The sequence below is a fragment of the Melospiza melodia genome, chromosome Z (assembly GCF_035770615.1).
Source record: "Melospiza melodia melodia isolate bMelMel2 chromosome Z, bMelMel2.pri, whole genome shotgun sequence".
Taxonomy (NCBI): Eukaryota; Metazoa; Chordata; class Aves; order Passeriformes; family Passerellidae; genus Melospiza; species Melospiza melodia.
The window spans coordinates 16,946,002-16,973,734 of NC_086226.1; the positions used below are offsets into that span (position 1 = coordinate 16,946,002).

The 27,733-nt window shown below is 38.4% G+C and overlaps 1 protein-coding gene across 6 annotated transcripts in view; it reads left to right on the forward strand.

The window, feature by feature from the left end:
* PCSK5 (proprotein convertase subtilisin/kexin type 5) overlaps positions 1-27,733 on the forward strand; it is a 226,999-nt gene that overhangs the window by 125,995 nt on the left and 73,271 nt on the right. For all 6 annotated transcript variants that reach the window (XM_063181529.1, XM_063181528.1, XM_063181530.1 and 3 more), the window contains exons 10-12: positions 3,187-3,290; positions 18,845-18,962; positions 19,980-20,168. In XM_063181529.1, coding sequence (XP_063037599.1) covers positions 3,187-3,290; positions 18,845-18,962; positions 19,980-20,168 — 411 coding nt within the window. The remainder of the gene's footprint in view (positions 1-3,186; positions 3,291-18,844; positions 18,963-19,979; positions 20,169-27,733) is intronic.

The following is a 27,733-nucleotide window of genomic DNA, read 5'->3' on the forward strand; positions in this document are numbered from 1 at the left end:
GAGAAAAGCAGTGCACCATCTAGCAAGGTACAACTTTGGATACAGAGAACATATTTCTGTCTTATCAAAGTTATGAGGGCTTTGTCATAAATATAGTCAGAGGTTAAAAGTGATGAGACAGCTGAGGTAAATTGAAGAAGTGCTGTCAAGTGTCCTCTATAGCTAGAATTTGAGTGCAGGAGGAGAGGTTATCATTTACTGCTTTAGCTAGGTCTTTGCTTCATTGATTGACTGCCTGTTGTGGAAGGCCATGCTAGAATGTGTGAGTTAAAAATCTCCTTCTGAATCTGTGCATTTTTTGAGTAGTTTGCTCATAATATTGAAGTATTTGAAAAACATAACCATTAATAAATGCTCACTTTAGATCTTGAGGTTTAACTACCTATGCCACTTGCGGAATTTCAGTTACTATATTGACATTGATTTGGGTGTACTTTAGTTCCTGTTCCTGTGTTCAGTTACATAAAAATTTGCCAAAGAATAGCCATTCAGGCTGAAAGTTTCCATTTAACTTGCATTTAAAAGGTTTTAAGGAAATTCAATTTAGACATTTCTTAAACTCCAACAAGGTTAAAAACAAGTAATATCTGATTGTGATGATTTTTAACTTCTTCATTGAGTTTTTCTGTGTCTGTGCTTTGGAGCAACAGCTAGAAGTAAAAATAGCGGATAGCTGTTGTTCTGGTGCCAGCACAATGCCTTTAATTTGTATAGCTTTTCAGAAATCTCAGTTGGCATTTTCTCAGTTGAGACTTTTAAGCTCTATCCCCTGTAGTTTCTTGGCTCACCAAGTGTTTTCCAGCATCAGCTTTTATAGGCTAGTCTCTCAAGTTACTCTTGAGATGCTTCTGGCTGTTCACCTGGAGAGCAGGGATCCCAGCTGTTCTTCCTGTCAGTTCCTTGTGGGAGTAAAATGACGAAGGTGGAAGAGGAGCAGTTTGACTGAATTGCAGTGTCTCTGTAGTGAGTCTTTCGGAAAGTGGAAGACAGGTCAAAACAATGGCCTGTGTACTATAGCTAATGCTAACCATAGCTTCCTTTATTAACCTAAGACAATGTTAGCGTTCTCCATCTTCACAGTCAAGCTGATTGTAAGAGTGGCTATTAACCTAAGGTTTTGTTGCTGCTCTTTCCATGTTGTTATTAAGCAGACAGTGAGCATTGTCTTTTGGACAGTCTTATTTTACTGTTCCTTTGGAGATGACACAACAAAATATGCAATTCAGATGCCTTTCTCTCAGGGGTTTTCTCCTCCCAATTTCATCATTATCAGCTTGCAAATAAGGCCATTGTTTGTTAGGTTTTTGGCACTTAAGATTTTTTATCTCTGTGTGCACTGCAGATTTGAGACAGGTACACTAGAACACCGTTGCTGGTGGATGTATAGCTGCCTACCCCACTGTTCATCTAAAGGAATACATCATGCCCTATCACAGCTTGTCTGCATTTTATCCTAAAAACCAGTATAAAGATAATGCAAAAGATGGAATTTTTTTCCCCTTTACAATAAGAGTGATAAAACATGGAAACACACTGCCACAGAGGTGGTAGGTGTCCCATGCCTGGCAACACTCAAAGTCAGTTCAGACAGGGTTCTGAGCAACTTGGTCTGGTTGAACATGTCCCTGCTGGGTACTTGGGCTAAATGCATTTTAAAGGTCCCTTCCAGCCCAAACTATTGTGTGATTCTGTGGCTGCAGATTCTATGGCAAAGCTTTTCAGTGCTGCCTCATGAGGAGATCAGGATGCATTGTGGAAATTGTGGACATGTGGCATGAATATAAACTGAATGTTGTGAAAGAGAGCTACAAATTGATTAAAATGATGTTGTACAGGACATTGTAGAAGCACAAACCCTTAATGTGCCTTACTTTTGCCATGACTTTTTTTAATCTTTATGTCAGTAATTTTTACTGGCCCAACTGGATAAACAATTACTGTAATTCTACTCCCGAAGTCTAGTGTGAGAAACTGCATCATAAGTTAAAGAGCCACCTATAGGCATAGTACTGTTTTTAAAAAATGCTCAGGGAGAGAAGGCATCTGTTCTCATTAAATACAACAGAATATCTAAATATGTTAAGAATCTGGTTTAAGAACCAAAGTTTCCCTGGTTTTGAATGACTGCATAGTCCTGGGCAGTGTAGGCAGCCAATTCTGGGTCTTATAAATTTCATTCTGGTCTCTTTTCAGCTGAGGGGAATTGTGGAAGGGTGTGCAATAGGGACAGATAATGATGCTCTGAGAATGCTACTTAGTGCCTGGTGTTCTGCACCACAATGCTTTTTTCCTCTTCATTGTTTACTGGCTCAGTTTATCATTCCCTCTACTACACTGCATTTTTAAAGAGAATACTCTTCATCTTCTTGCAGGTAATAGAAAAACTGAAAAATTGGAAGGAGAAAGAAAAGATAGCTGAATGTTGGCACCTTTAGATCGCCTTCTAAGAAAATAAATTCTCCCTGTTGTAGATATAGAGGAAACAGGAAAACTGCAGTCCCTGAAGATTTGCCCTAGTCCTAGAAGATAAATGTGTATTAATGTCACAGTGAGGATAGAACCGGCATCTTTTTCACCTTGCAGGTGGAGAGGTTATTAGGAATCCCTCAAAGGAATACTTATCTGTGTAATCAGGCCCTTGCTTTGCAACTCAGCAGCCATCCAACTGTTTGGAATTCTTGAAGAATACTCATAAACTCTCAGTGAATTCCAAGACTGGGATAGTAGACAAATTAATAGCAACAGAAACACATGGAATAGCTTCAATAGGAACTGAAAGTCTAGAGGAATTTCCAGTTTGAGCAGCAGTTAGTGAGATTTAGTAGAGATTTTCAGCAAGCCAAAAGTTTGATTTCTTCTCCTTTGCACTCATTAGGATACAGTAGTTGATGGTCGTAAAAATTGCCTCTGTGTGAAATGTACTCATTCATCTTCCCTTAAGTTTCATATAACAGAATATTATCATATATTGTTACAGTCCGCTTATGGCAAACCTCCCAGTTGTATGAATAATATCATACAGCTTTTCTGTAAAATTGGAACATGTATTTTGAGTGGAGCAAAGGAAAGTAGAGATGATAAATGAAAGTTGTTTTGCTTTGGATACTTTTCAGCTTACATGACCTTGTATCCTTACATCCTGGTAAAATGTCTGATGTGTGACTTTGTTTTATCCCTATTTCATAGTCCATTTCTGACCTGGAGAGACGTACAGCACATTATTGTCAGGACTTCACGTGCAGGACATCTGAATGCTAATGACTGGAAAACCAATGCAGCTGGTTATAAGGGTGAGAGCTTTCTTTCTTCTTTGCTATCACAAGCAAACTAATATTTGATAGTTTTGTTTGACACTATGCTGTGCATAGTTTGGAGACCTTTCAGCCTTGATCTGAAGGGGCCTCTCTTCTCTCATACAAGGAAAACCTTTTAGAATGACTAATGCACAAAACTGTTGAGTGTGAAATGCATTGGCCTGATCTTCTTAGTTCCTTTCAGTTCCATATCATACACACTGCTGCCAGAAAACTAAGCAAATTTTTGGTGTTTTTCTTTTTATATCTAGTATTCTGATAAAGTAGTATAGAGTTGAAGATGTAGCAGTTCTGGATTCCAGCCATGTTCTCACTCAGAATTATTGTCAGTTTCAATTTTAAATGATGAAACAGTATTTTCAAATTTCATTTTTATATGATAAATCTTACATTATTTATATGTGAGAATTCTGTCAGATTTTGGATAAAATTAAATTTTGAGCTGTCATGACTATTCCTGAGACATGTAATCATTTTTCAGTGACCTGTTGGGTAGATTTCTAAAATTTTGTACTGTCTCTAAAATTTGATAAAAGCTACATCCTAAAACATTTTTTCACTTTTGTAATGCAAGCAGAAGTAAATACTTGTGCCCTTAAATAGGATATATATTTTCAGGATGGGTTAAAATGGAACCTTGAATCTGTACATTTTATTTCAGCACAGTTTTTCTTCTGATTCCCATTCACTACATTCTTTCTGCTTTCACTTTGTATTGCATCCTAAACAAAACCCTGGAATGGCTTATTTCTGGTTCTCTTTTCATAAGAATTCCACCCAATACTGACATACCTCTTATAAGAGGAGAGTTGATCTGTTTGTGCTTGAATCTCCTGAGATAAAATGTAATATACAAGAGTTATCAAATCTTTGCCCTGGTTTCACTTTAAAACTGAAGCCTATATTTAATCTATTTTGGATCAAGGCACTGCTACTTTAATATATAATTCTGACCTATGCCATTGTTGCAATGGCATAGAAACCAAACCAAAAAAAACCCTTTTTATTTTTGGATCTAAATCAGTCTCTAACTACAGAGAATGTGTTTAGAAATAGATATTTGATCAGGACCTTGTAATCATATGAAGGTTCTGATGTTCAAGAGCCTGGTTTTATCACATTTACAATTGTATGCCACACAAAAAACATAAATAGATACTTCCTTAATTGCAATAACATTACAGTATTTGTTATTGCAAAACATCTCCCAGGATTTAAAAGTTTTATCAGGAGATGGTGACTCTGTCATCAGTTTATCGGGGCTATATGAGGGTTAAAGACTACTTTTCAAGTAACATAAAGCAGAGCTAATTTTTTTCATATCTTACTTTCAAAATTCTATATTTTTAATGTTTTTCCACTTGTTGCCCAAGAGAGGCAAACACCCTGTGAGTCATTTCACAGCAGCTGTCACTCATTATCAAAAGACAGGTCACACTAAGGCCACACCAGCAGCAGCACTGGCAGCAGGACTTGCACTGTTGAATCACTGTGCTACCACTGCTTGTTCCGAATCCTTGGAACCATTTTTCTATATACTGTAACACATATATAGTAAGGAAAAGGGATGAAAAAAGGTTTTGTCTCCACTCATGGTAAGTCACAAACATAGGTAAGCTCAGCTTGGTAACTTGGATTCAGGAAAAACAACTTGAACTGGCTGAACTCTGCTGTAGACTTTGTGGTGAAATTGAAAAAGAGGAAGATGAGCTAAATGCTTGACCTCTGCACAGCTCAGGAATCAACCTTAACCCAAATAAAAGCATTAGTTTTAGCTAAATTATTTTGGCAACTTAGGTTGAACACATGGTTCCAATAAAAATACATCTCTTTTTAAACTCCTGTTGGTTTTGGAAGAAGGAGAAGCAAAAGATTTAGTTTAAATCACAACATCCGAACTTGAATTCAAAAGGGGATTTGCACACCACTGCTGGCAAGACTGGAAGAGGTTTTTTTATTGCACGTGGCAATATTTAGTATAATATTACACTATTATCCTTCACTATCGCCAAGAGTAACAATTAAAGTATGGTTTTTCTTAGATGAACTTCTCTGATCAGACTGAGTTCCTTAAGGAATTGTATCATAATCTTGTTGATAACAAGATCCATGGTTCTTCCACAGCATGTTCTTAAGAGGGGGTGAAAGATTTTTTTTAAATTATCTACAGCAGACAGTCACAAGAAACAATCTACCTATCTTCAGTGCATACTGGTGGAGAAAGAGGAAAACAAGAATAAAGAGAAAAACAGGTCTGCCGCTTTAAAAATAAGAACCGAAAGGGTGGAAAACAGCAAAAACCTGAAAAAACCTTTCACTCAACAAAGGGTCAGCAAGAGCTGGTAGTTGAAAGTGGGTCAGCATGCCCACTTTCAGAGAGCTGTTTTGCTGGTCTGCATGGCAACCCTCTCCCTTGCCATAGTCCCTGGCAGTGTTTGCCATTGCAGAACACACAGAAAGAGCTCACAGATGTCATTACTGGTTTCAAGATCTCCTTTTTTTACTCCTTATATTTATACAAAGAAGGATTAATTCATGAAAAACACTTAGGACAGCTAGTGATTTGCTAAAGCAGTGCTTGTTATTTGTTTAATTTTCTGGCAAGTAAACAGTGCTCATTAAATTCATGTCAATAGAATTAACTCAGGAATGAGCAAGAATTTTTACTTGGTAGGGGTTTTTTTGTTGTTTTCTTGTCAGACAGCATGCATCTTTTCTCAGGAACTTGTTATTTTGTAGTCTAAAAAGAAAGACTTGAATACTCAGGCTATTCTCTGTTTAGTCAATTGTACATATAATTTGTCAATAGAGGGATTTTTAATAATTAAAGCAGTTAATTAGCTGATTTTATGAAAAAATACATGAGAGCATCTGTTTTTGTGAAGATATCAAAACTGTTGATCTGTTTCTGTTATGGCAGATTGGATGCAAATCCTTGTTCTGTCATCTGTTTAGTCAACAACAGAGCATGCAAGTGCATTCATAACAAGGAAACTGCATTAATGCTGACTTATCTCTGAGTTGAAAGACAGAGAATGAAACACTGCAGTTTTAAGAGCAAGGATCAAATCATATAAACAGTTCTTTGTCTGCAAGTGAAGGTCCACATACTGTGAAATTCTGTCTGGAGAAATAGACCATTCATAGGGAGTGCTACTGATTTGCAGGGAAATTTCTGGAGAATGTACTTCACTCTTCCTGGCTCTGAAGCACGGAAAATAACACTTCAGTATGCTGAAATAAAATTCTACTGAAAAATGAGATAAAATGAAATTAAATTCTACCTTGTTTTTTCATTTTTGGGGCATTCCTGAGCCCTAGAGGAGACACTTTTCCTAGAGAAACCAAATTGCCTCAATTTCCAGGGAGTAAAAACAGAGTTATGTCACATCCCTTTAGGTTAGCTAAAGTATCTGCTGCTTTCATTGAAGAGTTCCCACTGAAAAGGATTAGTCACCTAATGTTTTTGAGCCTTTTAATATAATTGCTTAATATTTCATAAAACTGGTGATTATATTAGTTGTGAGCAGAGCATTCGCAGAGCATTAATCTGGGCGTGAGAATGAGGTGAGTATATATGGGCTTCTATTCAGGGGACCTAGACTGGACAGATTTATCAGTAGCCAGGCAGGAATTCAGAAATGAGGAAGATATCTTTACAACATGTGCATTTCTGAGAAGACAAACTATTCATAAACACTGTACTGCATGTTTTCAATAACTTTAAAATGTAAATAAATTTTAAATTATATTTTTAATACATTGTCAGAAGCTGGCATAAGACTTTTGGAAAACAGTGAGCTCATAACTCATAAATGGTTATGTCAAACAATCAAAGCTGTTCATCTATAAAAAGATTTCTACTCTTACAGATACTTCCTGGTATTTTCACATGGTACTGTCAGCCAATATCAACTCCTATACACCCGTAACGCTCATACACACAGTGGGTGGAGCAAGTGAAACTGAAGTTTTGAGTTTAGCTATTGTAATATGCCAGCTTTCTTTAGTTGTCAATAAGACACCAAACACATGAAGTTGCATTGGTCTGTGTAGGAGAGAGGAATACCTACTACCTGTGCTAGCGAGACTAGTGGATTTTTGTCCTTGAAATTTAAGGATTAATTTCATTAAAGGATGACCAGCCTGGCTGAACAGGTAGCTTTGGCTGGAACTCAGGAGAAAAGAAAGGAGTTTATCATCTTAGGGAAACTACTCAGGCAGGATATTCAAGAGAAGCACAAGGATGTCATGAGTTTATGCATTGAGAAAACTGGAAGGGCCAAAGCCCAGCTAGACTACAATTTGGCTCCCGCAGTAAAAGGCAATTAGAAAATGTTTCTAAAAATACATTGTATTGTACAAATACATTGTATTTCTATGAATACAATGAATAAATGCATTGTTCCTACAAACAAAGGGAGGGTTAAGGGCAGTCTCCGTCCTTTATTGGTTGCAGGGGGAAAGACAGTAACAAAGGATGAGGAAACGAATGAAGTAGTTAATACCTTTTTACCTTTTAATACCTTTCCTATAATAAGACTCATTGTTCTCTGGGTACCTAAACTGGAAGGTGGGAATGGGAAAAAGAATTAAACCCCCATAATCCAAGGGGAAATGGTCACACCACTTAGATAGATACAATCATAGGTGATCAGTTCTGTATGGGATCCACACAAAGGCACAGAGGGAGCTGGTGCAAGAGCTCACCACTCAGTCATTTACCAACCGTCCTGGTTAACCAGAGAGGTCCCAGTTGAAGGGTCTAGAAAAAGGATCTGTCAGTCTGACCTCTGTGCCAGGGAAGGTCATGGGCTAGGTCATCTTGAGTGCCATCATGTGACACGTACTGAGCAACCTTTCACACTGTTTCCCACAGTATTCTTCTGGAGAAACTGGCTGCTCATGGTTCAGATGGATGCACTGGATGAAAAAATGACTGAGAGCCCAGAGAGTAGTGGGGATTGAGTTAAATTCAGCTGCAACTACTGGTATTCCCCAGGACTGAGTACTGGGGCCAGTTCTGTTTAATGTCTTTATCAATAACCTGGACAAGGAAATCAAGTGCACCCTCATTCAGTTTGCAGATGGTACCAAGTTGGATGGAAATGCTGATCTGCTGGAGAGGAAGGAAGGCTCTGCAGAGGAATCTGGTCAGGCTGGATTAATGGGCCAATTTGTGAAATGCAACAAGGTGGCATTCTGGGTTCTGCACTTGGGTCACAACAACCCTTGTGCAGCACTTCAGGCCAGGAGAACAGTGGCTAGGAAGCTGCCTGACATAAAAAAACCTGGGGTGCTGATCAACATTAGCAGAGTTGGAACATGAGCCAGTAGTTGCCCAGGTGGCTAGGAAGGCCAGTGACATCCCGGTTTGGATCAGGAGTGTGGCCAGCAGGACCGGAGCAGCCACTATTCTCCTTTACTTGGTGGTGGTGAGGCTGCACGGCAAGTCCTGTGTTAAGCTTTGGAGCCCTCACAACAAGTCATTGAGGGCAGGAGCATGTCCAGAAAAAGGCAACAGAGCTATTGAGTCTGATGAGAAGCTGTTGAGGGAGCTCTTGTTTTTTCTCACATGTAAGAGGCCAAGAACCAGAAGAATTGTGACAGGGAGGTTTAGATTGGATATTAGGGAAAATTTCTTCTATGAAAGGGTTGTCAAGCATTGGAACAGACTTCCCAGGCAAGTGGTAGAATCGCCATCCCAGGAGGTGTTTAAAAGATGTATATAGATCTGGCATCTGGGGACATGGTTTAGCAGTTGACTTGGCAGTGTCAGGTTAGTGGTCAATCATAGGATTTTTTCCAGCCCAAATGATTCTGTGATTCTAAGTAGGCTGACAGCAAACATATTCTTGGAAAAGGCAATCTAACTCTATATACATGATTGTCCTTAACAGATTGGTGGATTTAAAGTCTGAGAGAGATATTGTCCTCACATAGGTAGGCATTAGCCTTCTGTTAGCTGAACTGATTAGATTAATCTGAACTTTTTGCATCATAGCTCCTGACTGAAAGTTGTTTGAAGTCAGCGCAGTATTTAGTTTAGCACCAGGAAAGGATAGAAGTAAACAAGCTACAATTATAGCTTGTCTAACAGTGGCTGAAAGTGTCTCCCCCAGCATTGATAGAACATGTATGATTGGAAGGATCTGTGTCCTCAAGAATCTCATCCACATTTAAATACCAGATGAGTCACAGATCAACATCATAACCTTTATAAGTGCTTCGTACAGAAATCCTTGCTGCAGCTAGAGTAAATATGTGTGGTTGGATTTGGAAATTAAGATAGCTGAGGAAAGGTGGAATAAAAACATGCGTGTTTTAGCAGCAAGTCTAAAATTACTGTCTTTTCACTGGATGGTCACTGTGATCTTTCCAGGTGATTCTTGTTTACTTATTGCATACAGCAGTTCAATTTCTGTCTATAAATAAAATTTTCTTTAACTTAGTATTAAAATTGCATTAGGGTTTTTTCAGGTATTTTAACATACCTGAAACCCAAGCAAATTGCCAGGTAACTGAGTTCTGCTTGCCTTGAGTAAGAACTGAAATACCTCTTTAGGATTTGGGGAAGGGAGCTGGAAAATATCTTGAATTATGCAGCCTAAATTGTAATTTTTTTTTCTTCCTGACAAAACTGAAGTTACAGACAATATTGTTTCCAGTTGAAAGACATATAAGGCCAGAAATTTGTCAGTATAGTTCCAGAAATGAGGATGTACAAAGTAGGAGAGGGAATCTTTCAGAGAAGCCAGGCAGGCATTATTACTTTTCCCAGCCTCAAATTCTTCATCATCAGTGCATCTCATTTACTTTTTGGATCTGCAACACTGATTTCTGTTCCCTCTGAAAAGTAAGGAATGAAGCTGTAAAAGTGTAAAAACAGAGTTCAAGCAGAAGCTTCAAGCCTGAGATGGGATACATAAAGGAAAATGGATGGACATCCATCATGATTTTGTCTTAGAGTTGATTGCTTTCCTGGGGTCATATATTGTAAGTCAAAATTACACATGTTCTGAAGTGTACATTAAATGGCTCTAAACTGGGAGTAACTGCAGGCAAAAGGCAAAATTAGGCTTTAATGTTCTTCTATAATTGCACTTAGAATTGTCACCAAAGCATGATCAGCATAGCAGACAAAGAATTTAAATTAGTGCCTCAGCTCAACAACTGAGATAACTTCCTGTCTGTTTGTCTTAGATATAAAGGTATACACAATTTCTCTGCAGCTCTCTAGTATTCCAAACATTGCCAAGTGGACTGACAGCTCTAACAGGATGCACACCATGAGAATGATAACCTTTGACATTGTTTCCTTTTAACAAGCCCAACTCAGACATTTATGAAAACTCTGTAAAGAACTGGGGCACAGGGAGGAAGCGGAGGTTTGAAAGTCTTCCCCTGTGGACTCATAACCATAAGAGTCTTGTACTTACTGCGAAATGTAAATTTCTGTTTTGCAGTATTAAGAAAGAAAAACTGGGATTGATAAATTTCAAAAATTACTGATAAACTGATAAAATTCTCCAAAGCAGAAGGTTTTATTTGCAGACATTGAACACTGATTTTTAAAAGAAAAGTCCTTGGAAGTTACATGACCTCTTTATGTACTAATTCTCAATGTGGTACGCTTGTAAGAATGTTCTAAGCAAATATCTGTCCTGCTTGTCTCCATCCGTAGCAATAGGGAACATCTTTTGAGTGTGGTAGCTCTCTCTTTTTAAAAAAACGACAAGCAATTGCCTTTATGAACACCAAAGCTCTTCTTCACTGCTGTTGCATTGCTATAATGCCTTTGAATAGTTACAAAACTGGCAGTTGTTTTATTATCAGAGTGTGTCCACTTTATGGAACTAGGATTCAGGCCAGTTGGGAAACAGATCACACTATCTTCAACGTAGTATTTTAATGTACCCCGTCAGGATGTAGAATTTCATGTAATAATAGGGAAAGATAAGGATCTACATAGGACAACTCAGCTCAGTTAGATGCCTGAAGTTATTTATAACAGTATCCTTTTTGCCCTCCAGAAAAATCAGCTTTTGAGGATTTGCTTTTAAGTCAGGGGATGAAGAACCTCACCCACTACTCTGACATTACTGGCCAACTATTTCTGTAAACAGTAGCTGGCTTACTGTTTAACTTCCTTTTGCTTCAGGTTACTGATCAACATCTACTACATAGCTCCACAGGGATACTGTGAAGTTGGCTTAGTTAATTAATAATTTATCTAGTTATTCTATTCAGCATCATTATCATTAAACAATTTGCAATTCACTTTTTCTGTGATTTACTGCATGTTTGTATATCCTTTTTCTGACGAAATCTGAGGGAGCAGAATGCTCAGTCAGGAATAGTGTAAATATCCTGTTGGAGTTCCAATACTTCAGGACACACAGAGCCTCAGAGTGGAATGGAACAAGAGGGATGCCACGTGTCTGATACATCTGACAGGACAGAAATGCTGTGTATGTGCCTTCTGCTAACAATCTGTCAGGATTTCCAGTTACAGTGCCTTTGACTCACCTGTCATTATCTGTTCTGAGATGAAGACTAGAACAGACACTCTCACCAAAAGATGTTTTTATTGTTTGATAGAAGGACATTGTATTTGTCCACTTCTGAGACATCAAGGAATCCTAAATATATCTCCTAGGGTGAATTTCCTCCTAATAGAGGAGATGGGTACATTATTTTGCAAGGTGTTGCACAATGTAGTCACAAAATATATTTTTTCTTTAAAAAAAGTTGCAAACCACCATGTTTTCCAGTGCTAAAAATAAAAATTGAAAAAAACCCAATTCAGTTTAAAAAGAATACCACTAGTTAAAAAACTATAGCTTCTATTACTGCAGATGGTCCTTAGCCAATTTTATTTCAGCAAACATTTTTTCACCCTTCTAAACCCATATAACCTTCAGATTTATTCCATTCACATAAGCTGTCTTATTTCAAGTGAATTAATGTCTTCAGTAAAGGCTTTATGATTTATAGCCAAATGCTGCTGCAGAGAAGTCTTAGTATCCTGCTGCAGAATTTTCATAGCAATCCCCAGTCAGCAGTAGTCAGGTTTTCTGTTTCCATCACAACTCTGCTGCTTCAAAGGCAGAGAAGTAAGCCAGTCTCCCTGGTCACTCTGCCGAGGTTTTCAGCAAAGCTCACTGGTGTTTTCTCTGACTCTGGGTAAGATATCCCTATATGCAGGGCACAGTCTATGTGTGAACACCATCTGTTCCGAAGACTTCATTAACTTGGTTTACTCGCTCCTAAACAAGCTTTGAGAAGTAAATCAGGAACTGTTGGCATGGCTGTGCTTGGTACTCATGGATGCTCACTGCTGACCACAGAGACCTGCTGAATCCCAAGACTAAGGCCCTCTTGCTGGGAGCTGCTTATGCTCATGAGAGGTGGGAACTATATATATTTGGGTGGCATGTGCTGTCACCACCAGCAGAGCCTGACTCTGGGAGCCCAAAAGGGTACTTTGTTTCTCATGCCTTATGTCAACCAGTGTCTCTTTAATAACCACTTGAGTTTTAAATTCCTGAAATAGATAAAATAAGTAAGGATGGGAAGGAAAATAGAATCTTGGATTTAATTTCTCGGTGTTTTAAGATGGTATGTTCTAAGGCTATTTTTTTAATGACTGCAAAGCCTCATAGCAGTGTCAGAGTTACACACAAGCTACTCAAAAAGGTAGACTGGTTAGTAGAGTTTTAGTTTCTACTAGCTATCCTGCTAGCTTTTCTTGGCAGTCTGTATTTTATTTTATCAATTAATAGGAGCTTTTTGGCAAAAAGAAAAATGTAAAATCCAGAAGTCTCTTCTTTTTTGTCAAATCTATTATCAGGTAAAGCTATGGTTAGTATATTACTGGAGAAATTATTTGTACTAATGCAAAAATCAGAAACAGACATAGACATAACTGGAATCTCAATAAAAGCACTTTTGAAGCATTCTGTTAGCACCTCTCCTATGAAAAAGACAAGGAAGGGTGGGGTTGTTCAGCCTGAATAGAAGGCTCCAGTGAGACCTTGTAGTGGCCTTTCAATATATAAAAGGTTTCTAGAAGAAAGACAGAAAGAAATTTTTTAGGAAGGTCTTTTGTAACAAGACATGGGGCAATAGTTTTAATTTGAACAAGAGTATATTTAGACTGGACATAATGAAGGACATTTTTATACATGGTGCTTGGTAACAGTCAACATGGCTTTACACGGGAGAAATCATGCCTGACAAATTTGCTGACCTTCTGTGATAGGCCTACAGGATTGATGGATAGGGGCAGAGCAGAGCAACTGACATCATCTACCTGGACTTGTGCAAAGTATTTGACATTGTACCACTGAACATCCTTGTCTTCAAAGTGAAGAGACGTGGATTTGATGGATACGCCACTTGGGTGAAAAACTAGCTAAAAATGGCCGCACACTCAGAATTGTGTCCAGTGTCCACATGGAAACCAGTGACAAGCAGTGTCCCTCCACAGTCAGCGCTGTGGCAGATACTGTTCAACATCTTTGTTTTTGTTGGTGACAGGGACAGTGCAATCAAGTGCACCCTCATCATATTTGCTGACAACATGAAGCAGTGTGGTACAGTCAACACACTGGAGAGAAGGGATGCCATCATAGGTCCCCTGAAGGGCTTGAGAGGTGGGTTTGTGTGAACCTCATGGAGTTCAACAAAGCAGAGTGCAAGGTCTTTACACCTGAATTGTGGCAATGCCAGACACACCCACAGGTTGGGCAGAGAAGTGATTGAGAGCAGCCCTGTGGAGAGGGATTTGAGAGTGACTGTTGATGAAAAACTCAACACGGGCCAGCAGTGTGGACTTGCAGCCCAGAAAGCCGATCCAATCCTTGGCTGCATTTTTAAAGGAGTGTGGCCAGCAGGTCGGAGGAGGTTATTCTGCCCTCTATTCTGCTCTGGTGAGATCCTGCCTGGAGTGCTGTATACAGTCCACAATATAAGAAGGACATGGAACTTGTTGGAGCAAGTCCAGAGGAGGGCTGATAAATTCATACAAGGACTGGAGCATCTTCTCTGTGAAGATAGGGTGAGAAAGTTGAGGCTGTTCAGCCTGGAGAATGGAAGGTTGTGTGGAATCTCAGAGCAACCTTGCAGCATCTGAAGGGGGCCTACAGGGAAGCTGGAGAGGGACTCTTCATCAGGATCTGTAGTGATAGGACAAGGTATAATGAGAGAATATTGAAAGAAAGGAAATTTAGATTAGATATTAGGAAAAAATTCTTTACTGTGAGCATGGTGAGACACAGGTTGCCCAGGGAGGCTGTGGATGCCCAACCCTGTCAGTGTTCAAAACCAGGCTGGATAAGGCCTTGAGCAACTTGAGGGGTAAATTTCCTTGCTCATAGCAGAGACTATTGGGACCAGTTGATCTTTAAGGTCCTTTCCAACCCCTTAATATTCTGTGATTCTGTGATTCTGTGATTTGAAGGGTGAGGTTTCCCAGAGTCGCTGTGGTTGCCTTATCCCTGGAAGTGCCTCAGGGCCAGATTGTACAGGGCATTCAGCAGCCTGGTGTAGTGGAAGGTGTCCCTGCTCATCGTGGAGAGGTCAGACTAAATGAGCTTTAAATGTCCCTTGCAACCCAAATCATTCTGTGCTTCTATGATCCTATGCTGTAGAGGCCCTTCAGATTCTCATTGTGCGTCTTTGTAGCTGCCACTTTTTAAACAAATCTGTTGGGCAACTGTATGCTTTTCACAACCTTCTCTAGTGTGGTGATAGGTGTAAGAGCTCAATCTTCCCACATCCATACTGAGTCTATAAAAATGCCTGGATTTCAGGGACTTTGAGGAGCAAATACTTCGTTTGCTGTTTCATTTGGTTTTAGGTACAGAAATTGAGGAATTGTTCTCTGTAGAATACAGAAACACAAATAATGTGCTTAATTTGAAAACCATGAGTGAGTTGGTTTTAAAAGCAAGAATGAAAAAGCATCTTCTTGCACACTTGTGTTACTGGCTTGTAAAGCAGATATGTGTTTATGAAATCACACTCAGTTGTCACAGGTTACTGGTGCCAAGTTGGCATGAAATAGGAATACGGCTGAAACAAGATGAATTATTAAAGATCAGTGTTGTCTTAGAGAGGACGTGACAAAACAAAACAGTTTAAGATGTGTCATCATGACATTTCTCCACTTTTTGTCTAATTCTTGTTATGCAGTTGTTTATCCTTGTTGAAATATTTCAGTATTCCAAGCAAATGACAGAAAAGCAATATGAAATTGTTAAAGCATTATAGAATTAGTTCATTCTATTTGCAATTAAAATGTCAAATATAAAAGATTGGTGTAGATCAGTCAAAAGTATTTATGAGCTGAGAGTAACTCAAGAGGCTTACATATTCTAGACCTGCTAAGCAATATTTAAGAAACCATAGTATTAATGGACATTTTAGTCTCCTATTCTGTCAATCTCATTTTGAATCAAGATCCTATTGTGGCATAAATACACAGATCATTACAGTTGACATATCAAACAGATTAATCTAGTTGAGGAAGCTGCATATTCCTCATTTGTCACACTGAAATTATTACTATTTCTCTCCTGATTTGGCATTTGATATGCGTATACAAAATGTTTATATTTCAAATGCTGCTTACACAGTACATAGGACATGATATATAAAATGCCAAAAATGTAGTAGGGAGAAAATTTTATGCAGGCCTTTTGTCACATGAGTAAAATAGCAGGGAAGGCTTAGTGTTTAAGTTACTGATGAGACATCTTGATGACAGGCAATGAAACTGCAGCCTAACAAATCAAGTTTAGCTACACTGGAAATGTTGTGTTTCTAGTGTCTGGGCCAAATTTTTCTGAAGTCTGCATGATTCTCTGTTATGATTTATGAACACCACCTCTTCATATTTCTCATAGTCAAGTCAAATGGGATACGCATCCTAACTTTAGATTTGAGGGTAGCTTTGTATGTAAATGAGAAAGTTTCTGAATTTTCAACAGCAATTTCAGACAAAAGCAAGGAGATTATGAAAAAGCTGGGGAAGTCTCTCCAGCAGCTCAGAAGGCCTTGTTTTCGCAGTGTACTGATGAAGGAACTGCACTAGGGGTAAATAAATGGACTTAAGCCATGACAAATGTTGTTTCATCTTTAAGATGAAAACATCTTTAAGAAAGATTAAAGAGATCAGGTAAAACTTAGTATTTGCTTCATGTTGTAGGAGGGAAGTTTTTCTCTGAAACATGCCCTGCACCTGTAAGTCTCTGTGGGCCTGTGATTTTGCAGAAATAAAATTGATCAATTAGTACAGCTGCCTGACAGGAGAGAGAATTGAAGATAGCTCTACTGATGCACACTTTGGTCACACAAGGAGATCACATTTTCAACCCTTCAGCTTAATAAAAGCAACAGTCTACTCCTCAGCCACCAGCTTACATTGTATCATATTATTATATTATATTAATATTATATTCATATTTCGTTTGTGAAGGAAAAGTACCTTTGTACAAAACAGCCCAATACCCACTCTGACATGTGTAATGATTCCTAGCAAGAGCTGAGCCCAGTAGCAATTCACAGCAGTGATAATGCAGAGCACATAAGTAGGTAGGTGCAAGGTCTGGTCATCATGACCTTTCAGACAGTGCTTTTGATTAATCTGGGTTAACAATGTCAATTCAGTATGTTTTGCATACAAATCAGAGGCAGTTCCAGGGCATTTCTTAGAAGACATTTATAGCTCCATGTAGACCACCAGGCTATTGTTAACCTTTGGGACAGGCACCTTGGCATATAGCTCATGGGAATACAAGGATGTACACAGATGAAGAAGCACAATCTGAAGATAGCAGAGAGAAAAATCTCATTTCTTCTCTAAGACACAACTACTTTGTTTAACTATGTGATTCTCTCCTAAATTGCTGTAATTTGGTCTTTGAAAATTATGGGCCTCTGCTTGTACCTTCTGCTGCTAACCAACCCATTGGATCAAGGGCTTTGAATGGAAATATTTTGGACAGCCAAATGTCAGTCTACATGGGAGGATTTAAAAGTAACCTTCTCTGTCAGGAAGTTTTTTTATTTCAATGGGAAGGCCTTTCAAGGAAAAAAAAGTATTTCTTTCTCAACTGAAAAAACCACATCAGCTGCAGAACTTATCACTACACTGCTGCTCTCATGCAAGACATTTTAAACATTGAGTCATGGACAAATACCACAACCACAAAACCTTGAGTGGTAAGTTTTTCTCCTGGATGAAAATTCCTCCTAAGTTCTGTCTTCCAAGTGTTTGTTAGGGTAGGGAGGATAGAAAGTTCACTCCATAGATTTTATTTGCATTTTTAATGTGCATACTAGGGAAAAAAATTATATGGGTAAATAGCTTAAAAGTTACATAATTTGAAGGTCACTGACTGGTGGTGGCAATGTTACATGCTCTTCTGCCCTTATTTCTTATCAAGAAAAGATGAGGTGCATTGAAGAATCCTTTCCAGCTGGCAGTTTTGGACAGTACTAGATATTTGGAAGATGTAATCCTTAAGCTTTGGACTGTATTTGTTTGAGAAGGCGGGTTTTTTTTTTTTTAGATAGAGTCCTTTGAATTTTGGTTTGGCAATATAGAGAATGCTTTCACAAACCCTCTACAACATGCATTTGGAAGGATTTATACCATGCTTTGTTGCATTGCTGGTTAAATTTGCACTTACAATTTTCTGTGAGTTTCTGTGGTAGCAAGAAAAACTGGTCTACTAATATTTGCAATCTAAACTTCTCCTGTGGAAGCTTTTTTGTTTCACCTTCTGCTGTCGGAATTTTATCAAGAGCACCAATTTGTCACAATGGAACATCATAGCTAGAAGCTCTTCTAATTCACCAAAACCCTTTTGCAAGTCTCTATTTCAATTGGAATAGCAATCAAAAACACACAGCTGATTCAGTAAGTGCTTTTCACCCTCATCAAGCAGACAGCTTTAGGGAGAGGGTGGGTCTACCTAGTTGGCTGGCCAATGACAAACACACTGTATACAGGAAGAGAAGAACATTCACTAGTTCTGCTTACACTCAGGGAAGTTCAGAGGATACAACAGTTACAGAGTGGTCTGTTCATTCTCACATTTGTCTCAGTTAGCTTCCCTGAATACACATGCATGTGTTTGGCATTTGAGTAATGGAAGTAACCTTCCTCTCATTCATTATGCTCATATATCCCTTTGTCATACAAAAGGGCTGAGCTAATTGAGGCACATGGACTAAGGGCAGCCAGAGGCAATTTTAGTCACTGGCATTCTGTAGTTCTCATAGTAGGCAGTGTAGGTAGTGCCTCATGCCACTTCTGTAATAAAGCAGTGAACAGATTTGTTGAACAAATTAGATATTGTCATTATTGTTCTTGGCAATGAGATTTTGGAGCTTTGAGTGAAAGTAAGGAAGAAGAGAAAAGAAGTAACTCCTGTTAGGATGTGACACTCTGGAGTTAGTCTATGATGAAACCCAAAGGTTTATGCCATAACTGTATCCATTCTGTTTGTACCTTGCAGTGAGCCACCTTTATGGATTTGGACTGATGGATGCTGAAGCAATGGTGACAGAAGCAGAAAAGTGGACAACGGTGCCTCCACAGCATGTGTGTGTGGAGAACACAGATCGGCAAATCAAGTAATACCCGCTACCAAAACTTTTGCTGGCTTAAATTTATTGAAAAAAAATTGGCTATAATTTACCCCTCCCTTGCATTGTGTATAATGTATCATTTTTAAAGCCATACCAGAGAGTCTGTCACATTTACAGATGTAGTGCATGGGAAAAGGCCCTAGTTTAAAGAACATTGCAGAAGGTGAAGGTGTAAAACAGTCCAGATTGGGTAATGATGGATTTTTATGTAGATGATACACCAAAGAATATTTGGTTGAATGCATTTCAGTCACCTTTGCAAGAAGAGCTAGATTTATCAGTCCAGGATGTAAAAAGCAAATATGCTTTTGAAACAGTGTGATAATGTATCTCTCCAATGGTCTTAGGAGGGTCTCTAGTTCAGAGGCCAAAACTGAACTGCTTTTCACTTGCTAAGTTAGGGTCTCTGTAGAACCAGGCTTAAGAGCAAAACTCTGTTATGTGTACTCCATGGACCTAGAGGCAGCATCAAGCATGACGCGGACTTCCAAAGCACTAAGAATATTGTTTGCTAATTATATTTGACAGGCTTGATCTGTAACTGGTGTAGTCTGCAAGGATGTCATACCAATTTAAACCAGCTGATTCAGATGCCTTTTGGTACGGTTAACATGTAATACTTGCTGTTACGTAAACTAGGATTAGCTATGCCAGGCATTTCCTGGGGTTTAGCAACCAGCTGTGATCCCATGACAATCTCAGCATTTCTCAGCTGGCCACTAATCTACAATAATGCTCTGTCCCAAAGGCTTATTCCTATTTTACCTTGTGTATGCGCTTAACAGAAACCCAGGCAGTTGCCATTACCCATTATCTGCCGTGAAATAATTACCCTATAGTGGTATTTTCAGCTAGGAAGCACATGTCAAAACTAATGATTATAGGCTATTAACTTTACAGTTATCCAACACTGTCATTCTCTACTGAGCAAAAAAGATGGGGTTGTGTATTTTACACAAAAAGCAAGAAATGCTAATGTTGTTTGCTATGCTTCTGTTATAGAACAATACGACCTGACAGCATTGTCCGTTCAATTTACAAAGCCACTGGCTGTTCAGATAATCCTAACCACCATGTGATCTACTTGGAGCATGTTGTTGTACGTATCACTATTACTCACCCTCGACGTGGAGACTTGGCAATTTACCTAACCTCTCCTTCTGGAACTAGGTCACAGCTCTTGGCCAACAGGTATAGTATGACAACCCAATTTCACAGTACAGTCAGCATGTAGAGCCTGCACAGACATGTCCATGTCAGCAAAGAGCAGTCAAGTCATTACAGCAGTTATACTAGAAGTCATAGGCTAATTACTTTTTCGTAGAGAGATGGGCAGAATGAAGTACAAATGAACTCAGAGATGAATAGAATACAGTCTCAGTACTTAAAAGAGTATGTTAAAACTGTTGAACTCCAAGGCAAAGATTAGTCAATTTCAATAGTTCTTGTGTGGCTCACCATTTATTAGATAGCTGGAAAATGTGAAGAAAACAGATTCAGTTCAGCTTCATAAGGAATCTGAATCAAAGTGTTTCTACATGTTGCCACTTATTTTTCGTTTTTCTCTTTTCTTATTGTTTTTTAAATAGCAATGAAAGTCAGATAGAATAGTGTATATTTACCACTATTTTTTAAATCCCTGATATTACCTGTTTCCAAATCCTTTTTTTCTAAGTAAACATACTCAATCCATGAAAGGCTTATAGTAGGACAATGCTGAAAAGTAGCACTAGCACTTGAAATTAAAGGCTTCATTTGTAAATTGCAGATTAAAGCTTTTAAAAGTTAGCCATCACCTTCAAAAATTTTTAAAAATTAGACATCAGTTCAGTGATGGATACTTGCTTTCAAATGTCCAGCCATTTTTACAACAGCTACTAAGAATGATCAATCTTCTTCCCCATCACCTCTACGTTATGTTCTTGGAGAAACTGTCATGTTGTCTTTTTTATTCTGATTATTGAACTCAGACAAAGTATCTCTTTGTCCAATATATCATTGGACAAATAATAAGTGGAGGGAATCATTACCAAACTGGAAGACTTCTCAGTCATGATTCTATTTCTCTGATCTACTAGCAGAGATTTTCTTCAAAGAAAACATTGGCAGTCTTTCCCGTGTAAATCTCACTAAAGCCATGGTCATCCACCTCCTACCAGACATGGTTAAGGCATTAAGAAACATCAGAAAACTTTCCAAATTTTACACCAGTTACAAATATGCAAATAAGTTACATTTACAGTAAGAAATGCTTGTATACTTCTCCAACTAGCTAGAAATCTTCTTCCTCATGGGACCATAGGTAATTCTTGTTCCTTGATGACTTGATGTAGATGACTGCCATTGTGCTTGACACAGAGCATGGCTCCCACAGAAAAGTTTATGTTTACTGATGTTATGTATCAGAAACTGCAAAAAAGGCCATCTATCAAACCTGTGTTGTGAGAACTCTTCTGCCATCATGCTTAAATCTTCACAAAATTAATATCCCTCGTCCTATTCTTCAGAGCTTTCAATGGATTGAGAGTGGCCTGCTTTCCAGACTGCTTTTCATCCATGCTTCCTCAGCCAGAAATGCTCATTATCTAGATCTGGAGACTTGCATGTCCTCCTCTATCTCAATGATAGAACGATTTATATTTCCTCTTTAAACAAAGAGCCTGTTTTGGAGACAGGTGGAGGTCAAATGGACTTGGTTCTGATTGAACTGTGAATGCACATTTTCATTAGAGATTATGTTAAATTGAAAGAAAAGGTAAATTGAAAATGTTCTTCAAGCTGTAGACACTAATTCACCAAATGGAGAGGAAGTTGTCCTGGAAGTTTGGGCTCCTCTAGAATATCTCCTGTTTTCTATTGTGAGTTCTGTCATAGGTTGCTAATAAAGCACTTAGGCACACATATCCATGTCTTCCTGCTGCACTACTGCACTGAACAAAGAATTTGTCTTCTGCTAATGAGTGTGAGACAGGTTTTTCCTATTAGTTATGAAACAGGGTTTTGTTTTTCTGTTTGAAGAAATCCTTCTTTAGTTTTCTCTTCCATTTTCATGCAGTAGTTCTTGCTCAGTTCAAAATGAAAAACATGAAAGCCATCCAACTAGGTATCCAAACAAAACAATCTTGTGTAAACCCAGTGGTCTTAACGCAGCTAACTTTTGGCTCTAGGCTGTCATGTGCTGCAGCTGACTCACAGCAAGTGGGAAGTACATTCCAGGATTCACAGTTCACCTCTGGTGATGATTGGTGTGTGGGATAGGTACAAAATTTAATTCAATCAGTGTCTTCGTAACCCCTGCACCTTAAAAAGAATTATTTTCTGTATGTGCAGAAGAGAAATGGTATGCAAATATATGTAATAAAATAAGAGGATGTTCAGCTCTTTCTTATATGTTAGTATCAGAAGACTAAACAGAAAACAAAGAAACCTGAAAGGCCTTTTCACATTTTGTTACTTCCCAGGAAACAAATTTTTCATGAGAGAGCTTATAGAGTCTCACCAGAAATTCCCTTCCCATGGAAACTTCAGAAATATTCGGACTTGCCATCACATTGGGCTGATGGGTTACTAAACAACTCTGGGCTTCTAATATTAGGGATAAACGTATCTTGCAAATGCTAGGTCTGAAATACCTAGAGCCTTCATGAGGCCTTTCTTAGGGTAAAGTGAGGGATATGAACAAAATACTTTCTGAAATGGTGTTTCAAGGCTTACTTCATTTGTCCTTGCTGTAAGAAGTCATACAGCTTAGAGATATTAATTTCTTGACACTAGGAGTATGCTGTGTGTTGTCAACGTATATGTTTTAGCATCATGTTATGAACTAAAACTTGAAATGGGATGGTATTTTCCAGTATGAAAAATTAGTTATGAGGCATTTGATTTTTAATGTATCAATAATACTGAATATCAGTGAATAAATGCATTCAGTTTATAAGCATGCATACAGAGATACATTGGCAGCAAATGGTCTGGTTTTTCTGCTATAGGCAAAGGCTCCAGAGGCTGTTGTACATTGCTACTACCTGACTGAGATGTTTTTCTCAGATATACAAGACTTTATAATGTACATGTACAGGATTAATAGCAGCAATACCAGCTGTTTTTACTGAAACCCAGGAAAGTCCCATTGTTTTACAGTTAAACTCATTTGGGTTTAATTTGAAACAGTTCGCTTGGTAAAATGTTTTTAAGTACAAAAGGTATATTTTACATGTGCACTTCTCCACCAATTCTGGAAGAAAAGTAATTGTGTGTAATTTCTGGTGCATTGACAAGTAGTTCCCTCAAGGCAATATTTGGCCTTTTTTCTGCATATTTTATCCTTAATGTTGGCACCCCCTAAAATGACTTCAGTAAGAAAACTTGTTAGTCTGAGATGATGTGGATTCCTTTGCAGGCATTTGGTGGATAACACTGTCACTGGTTTAAGCCTTATGTGCATTCTTCAAAATCTGCATTACAGGGAACATCTGCTTTGTTGTTTGGAAAGTACTAAACATGATTACATTGGATGCACTGCACTAGAGGAAAATACAGGCTGGAAGTGTATTGGCTGGTGTGAGGATGAGGCTAGAGTTAAGTCCAAAGGGGAACAGTATCCTCTTTCCAAAAACAATTGGCCAGTGGATTTGGCAGTGTGGGTTTCTGAGTGTTTTTTGAGACATACCAAGGTCAGTTCTAACAAACATTCACTACAGGCAGGCTATGGAGGAGAAGCTAGATACAAAAGGAGTAGGAGAAACAAACTTAGGGCTCATTTGTCTCCCACTGAAGTCATGGCTTATTTAATTCTTGCCCTTTAAATTTAAAGCAGCTGTTGCCATTTGAACTGCGTAACTGAAATATCTCAGCCACATGGTGGCAACTTTCCAGGCCACTAGCTTCATAAGCTTATATGGCCGTGGTATTAATAATACTTCTCTTCAGTAACAAAAGAATGTATCTTCATGACCATCTTTTTCCTATCATGAAACCTTAGACAATCAGTAAATTTTAATAATATCCTCCTCTGCAGAACTCTTAGACCAAATCCAAGTTATTCTTATCTAATCTTACTCAATTGTTTGCTTCATAAAATGACTCGGTGATCTGAAATAGGGCAAAATTTTCTTTATAAGTATGCATCTTTTTTCCAGCTTGCATGTTATACTCTTATATTAAAGAAAACTAACATTTTAATCCTAATATGATGAAACATAAGGGCCAACTTCATGCTGAGTGTCACTGAAAAGGTCTCTGATGTGGTAGTAATCTAAGTCCACAATGTGGTAATAACCCTGTCCTTGTACTGTGTCTACAGGGTGAAACAGTTCTTGGAAAACCATTTCTCCCAACTCATACTTGCTGTGTTTTGTTTCATTCATGTTAGCTATATATTTTTTTTCCCTTTGTGGGGTTGATGAATAGATATCCCACTACCAAGCAGCTGGCTGACCAGTGGAGTGTGTGGAGCTCGTCAGCCTGACATGTTTGCAAGTAATGATGGATCGTTTAATGTGGATATGTGAAGTTCCTGGGGACAAGCACTCTGCCTTTAAAGATGGTGATTGCCATGCTAGCCACTGTTTCAGGTTGGCAGGATTGTACACTATTGTTCATGTTACTCCAAACAACTTCATCATGATAGTTCAGAGATAGCCATTGTTTAATAAAACTAACTGTGATAACCAGATGTAACATGGAAATGAAAAAAAAAGTTTGTATGCGAATACTTTAAATATGTTTTCTTTAGCTCCAAATCCATAAATTTTAAGTGATCTTCCGTATGTAGGTAAGAAAGCTTCTGAAATGCCTAGTGTGTTCTCTGAACATTTATTTTTTCCCTATACTTCAGTGCAGATGTGCAGTAGGGTCTGGCCGAAGCTTTGGTTAAGTCAGTTTGATCTGTCTGCAATTTCTCAGGGGCTACATCTCACAGGGAGCTGATGATTCAACCCTGTGGAGAAGAGATGCTTTAAATAGAATAGTTGACCAAAAAGCCCTTTCAGGTGCGCAGCTTGGGAAGGCACTCTGTAGTCTCTTCAAACTGTAAGTGCATTTTAAGTCTGGTGGCTGTGCAGACTTCTGGGCAAGGACCACTTGCCCATGAGGCTGCCAGTTTGTGTGCTGGAGCACATCATAACAAAGACAGAAGAAAATTCTTACCTCTTTCCAGCTCCTCTACCGCAGCTGCAGCCACTAGCTAGTGCAGGGTTTCCATGCTCTTAATGCATTGAGTTCAGTGTACAACCATTGCTGTCAGTCAGGTGCAGCTGCACCTTCTCAGCTGAAACAAACAATCTTGATAACTGAAAAAAGCTCCTTTTATGTGTTTACTTCTTAGTGTTCATAATGGGTGATGCTGGTGTTGCTAAACAAATCCACTACCTTCACTGCCTTTCCTCACATGAAATTAAAAATTGAAACAAATTCTTCCAAGCATTTAGGAATTTAGGATTCTTTGCTGAAAAGCTGAGACATTTGTTTGTTGGGTTTTTTAATGCTATTAGAAAGTGGCTAATTGCCTTCCACTGGGTCTAAAGTTTGATCAGAATAATATTTCTGCTTAAATTATGTTATTGAAGAGAAAGGTTATGCAATTTTTAGGCTGAAGTGGTGGCAGTGGAAGAGATCAAGACTCTTGAATTTGTTTTAAGAAAAATAGTCATTTTATTCTACACTAGCAGTATAACATATATTCTTATCTAGACACACATATGGTATGTTATGAGTATGGCATAAAACTCCTTCGAAAGAGAAGAGCAAGGTTTTTTTTTTTAAATTTAATGCTGTCATTCATTGTAGACAGCAGCTTATAATTATACAGTCAATCATTCGGTAACATCCACTCCATGTTGAGTGTTCTGTTTCTAAGAAAGGTCCCCTGAGTAATTGAGTAACAGAATTGGCATTCTGTTGTGGTTATGTTAGCAAATAAGTTTTGAAAATTCAAATGTTTTCAATCACTTTGGTCTTTAAAAGCATGTTACATTCACAAGTACAGGTATATGATCATGGTCATAAAAAACCATCAGCTTATTCTAGTTAACCTGTTTAAGTATTTTAGTCTACAATAATCTGTAATAATCAATTAGCAGTTCATCAGACCATGTATTAAATTTTATTAATCCAGGATAATCTGTGTCATAAGTGTTTTTGATAGGAATTTTGACAAATTGCAAAATTAAATTCTGGACTGGCTGCATGTTCCTTAAAAGATCCTATGCATTTCTTTCTGAATGAGGAATGTACATCTGAACATTTGATCATTTCATTAATTTATTTCACTGAAAGTGAAATCCCTGCATTGTCTCATAGGTTCGTTGATTTGAGAGTTTAGTGCATAAACAAAGCAAAGCAAAAGTACTTGGACAATTTTGTATGTCCAAAATACATACACAGACTCAGAGTCAGTATGTTTCTACTTTGTTTTTTACTATTCTTTTGACCTGTCTCTAGCTTTTTGACTTATTTGTAGAATCTTTTGTGGAAACACAGTTCATACATTCAAAGATTCCAATTTAGACCTTATTTTATAAAATTCAAATCTTTCTCAAAGAGGTATTCTTTAAAAAAACAGTAAATTCTCTCAGAAGTAATATTACCCAATTTTCCCCATTTCCATGGATGATAGCTTACAGTTCCAGTCACAGTATATTATAGGTAAATGTGTTTCTAATGTATATGAACAAGATCTCAGTGAATACAAATTTGTAATTGCACAGTACTTGCATAATACTATATAATTTAGTTGCTATAATGGCAAAGAGAAATACTGGTGTCTTGTTGGATTGACGAGGTGTTTAGAAAGTAATACATAATCTATCAGAAAACAACAGTATGGCAATTCAAATAACAGTTGGAAATAGCCTACATAACTTAAATTGAACAACCTACTTGCATGCAAATTCTGGATAATGACTGTGTAATGATTTCTACCATTTCAGGAAATGGTATGTGCCATACCTTTGCGAGATTTCCTGTATTCACACAACTGATTTAACAGTGACATGAAATAGGCCCATTCTGCAGCCAAAATATGTTCACATATACACTTACAGGCACATACACAGAAGCACAGAACTGTATCAGAAGAAAATCTCACACAATTATCAGTGAAAATGAATCCCAACATATATTTTAATTTTGTTTTATAAGTGCTAAGGTATTCATTTAAAATGGGAAAAGGTAGCCCAAACTGAATGGCAAGTTGACCATGAGCCAGCAGTGCCCTGGCAGCCGGGAGGGCCAAGCGTGTCCTGGGGGGCATCAGGCCCAGCATTGCCAGCCAGGCAAGGGAGGGATTGCCCTGCTCTGCTCTGCTCTGCTCTGGGGCAGCCTCACCTCGAGTGCTGGGTCAGTTTTGGGCACCAGAGTGTAAAAAGGTTATAAAGCTGTTAGAGAGTGTCCAAAGGAGGCTGAAAAGATGGTGAAGGGTCAGAAGGGAAATCCATGCATGGAGTGGCTGAGGTCACTTTTCATGCTCAGCCTGGAGGACACTAAGGGGAGACTTCATCACAGTCTGCATCTTCCTTCTGAGGGGAGCCAAGGGGCAGACACCAATCCCCTCTGTGGTGACCAGTGACAGGATCTGAGGGGATGGCCTGACGTTGTGTCAGGGGAGTTAGGCTGTGTATTAGGAAAAGATTCTTCATCCAGTTGTGCATTGGAGCAGACTGTCAGAGATATGGTGTAATCCTTGGGGCTGTCCTGTGTAGTGCCAGGAGTTGGATTTTGATCATCCTTCCCAACTCAGGATACTCTCTGATTCTGTG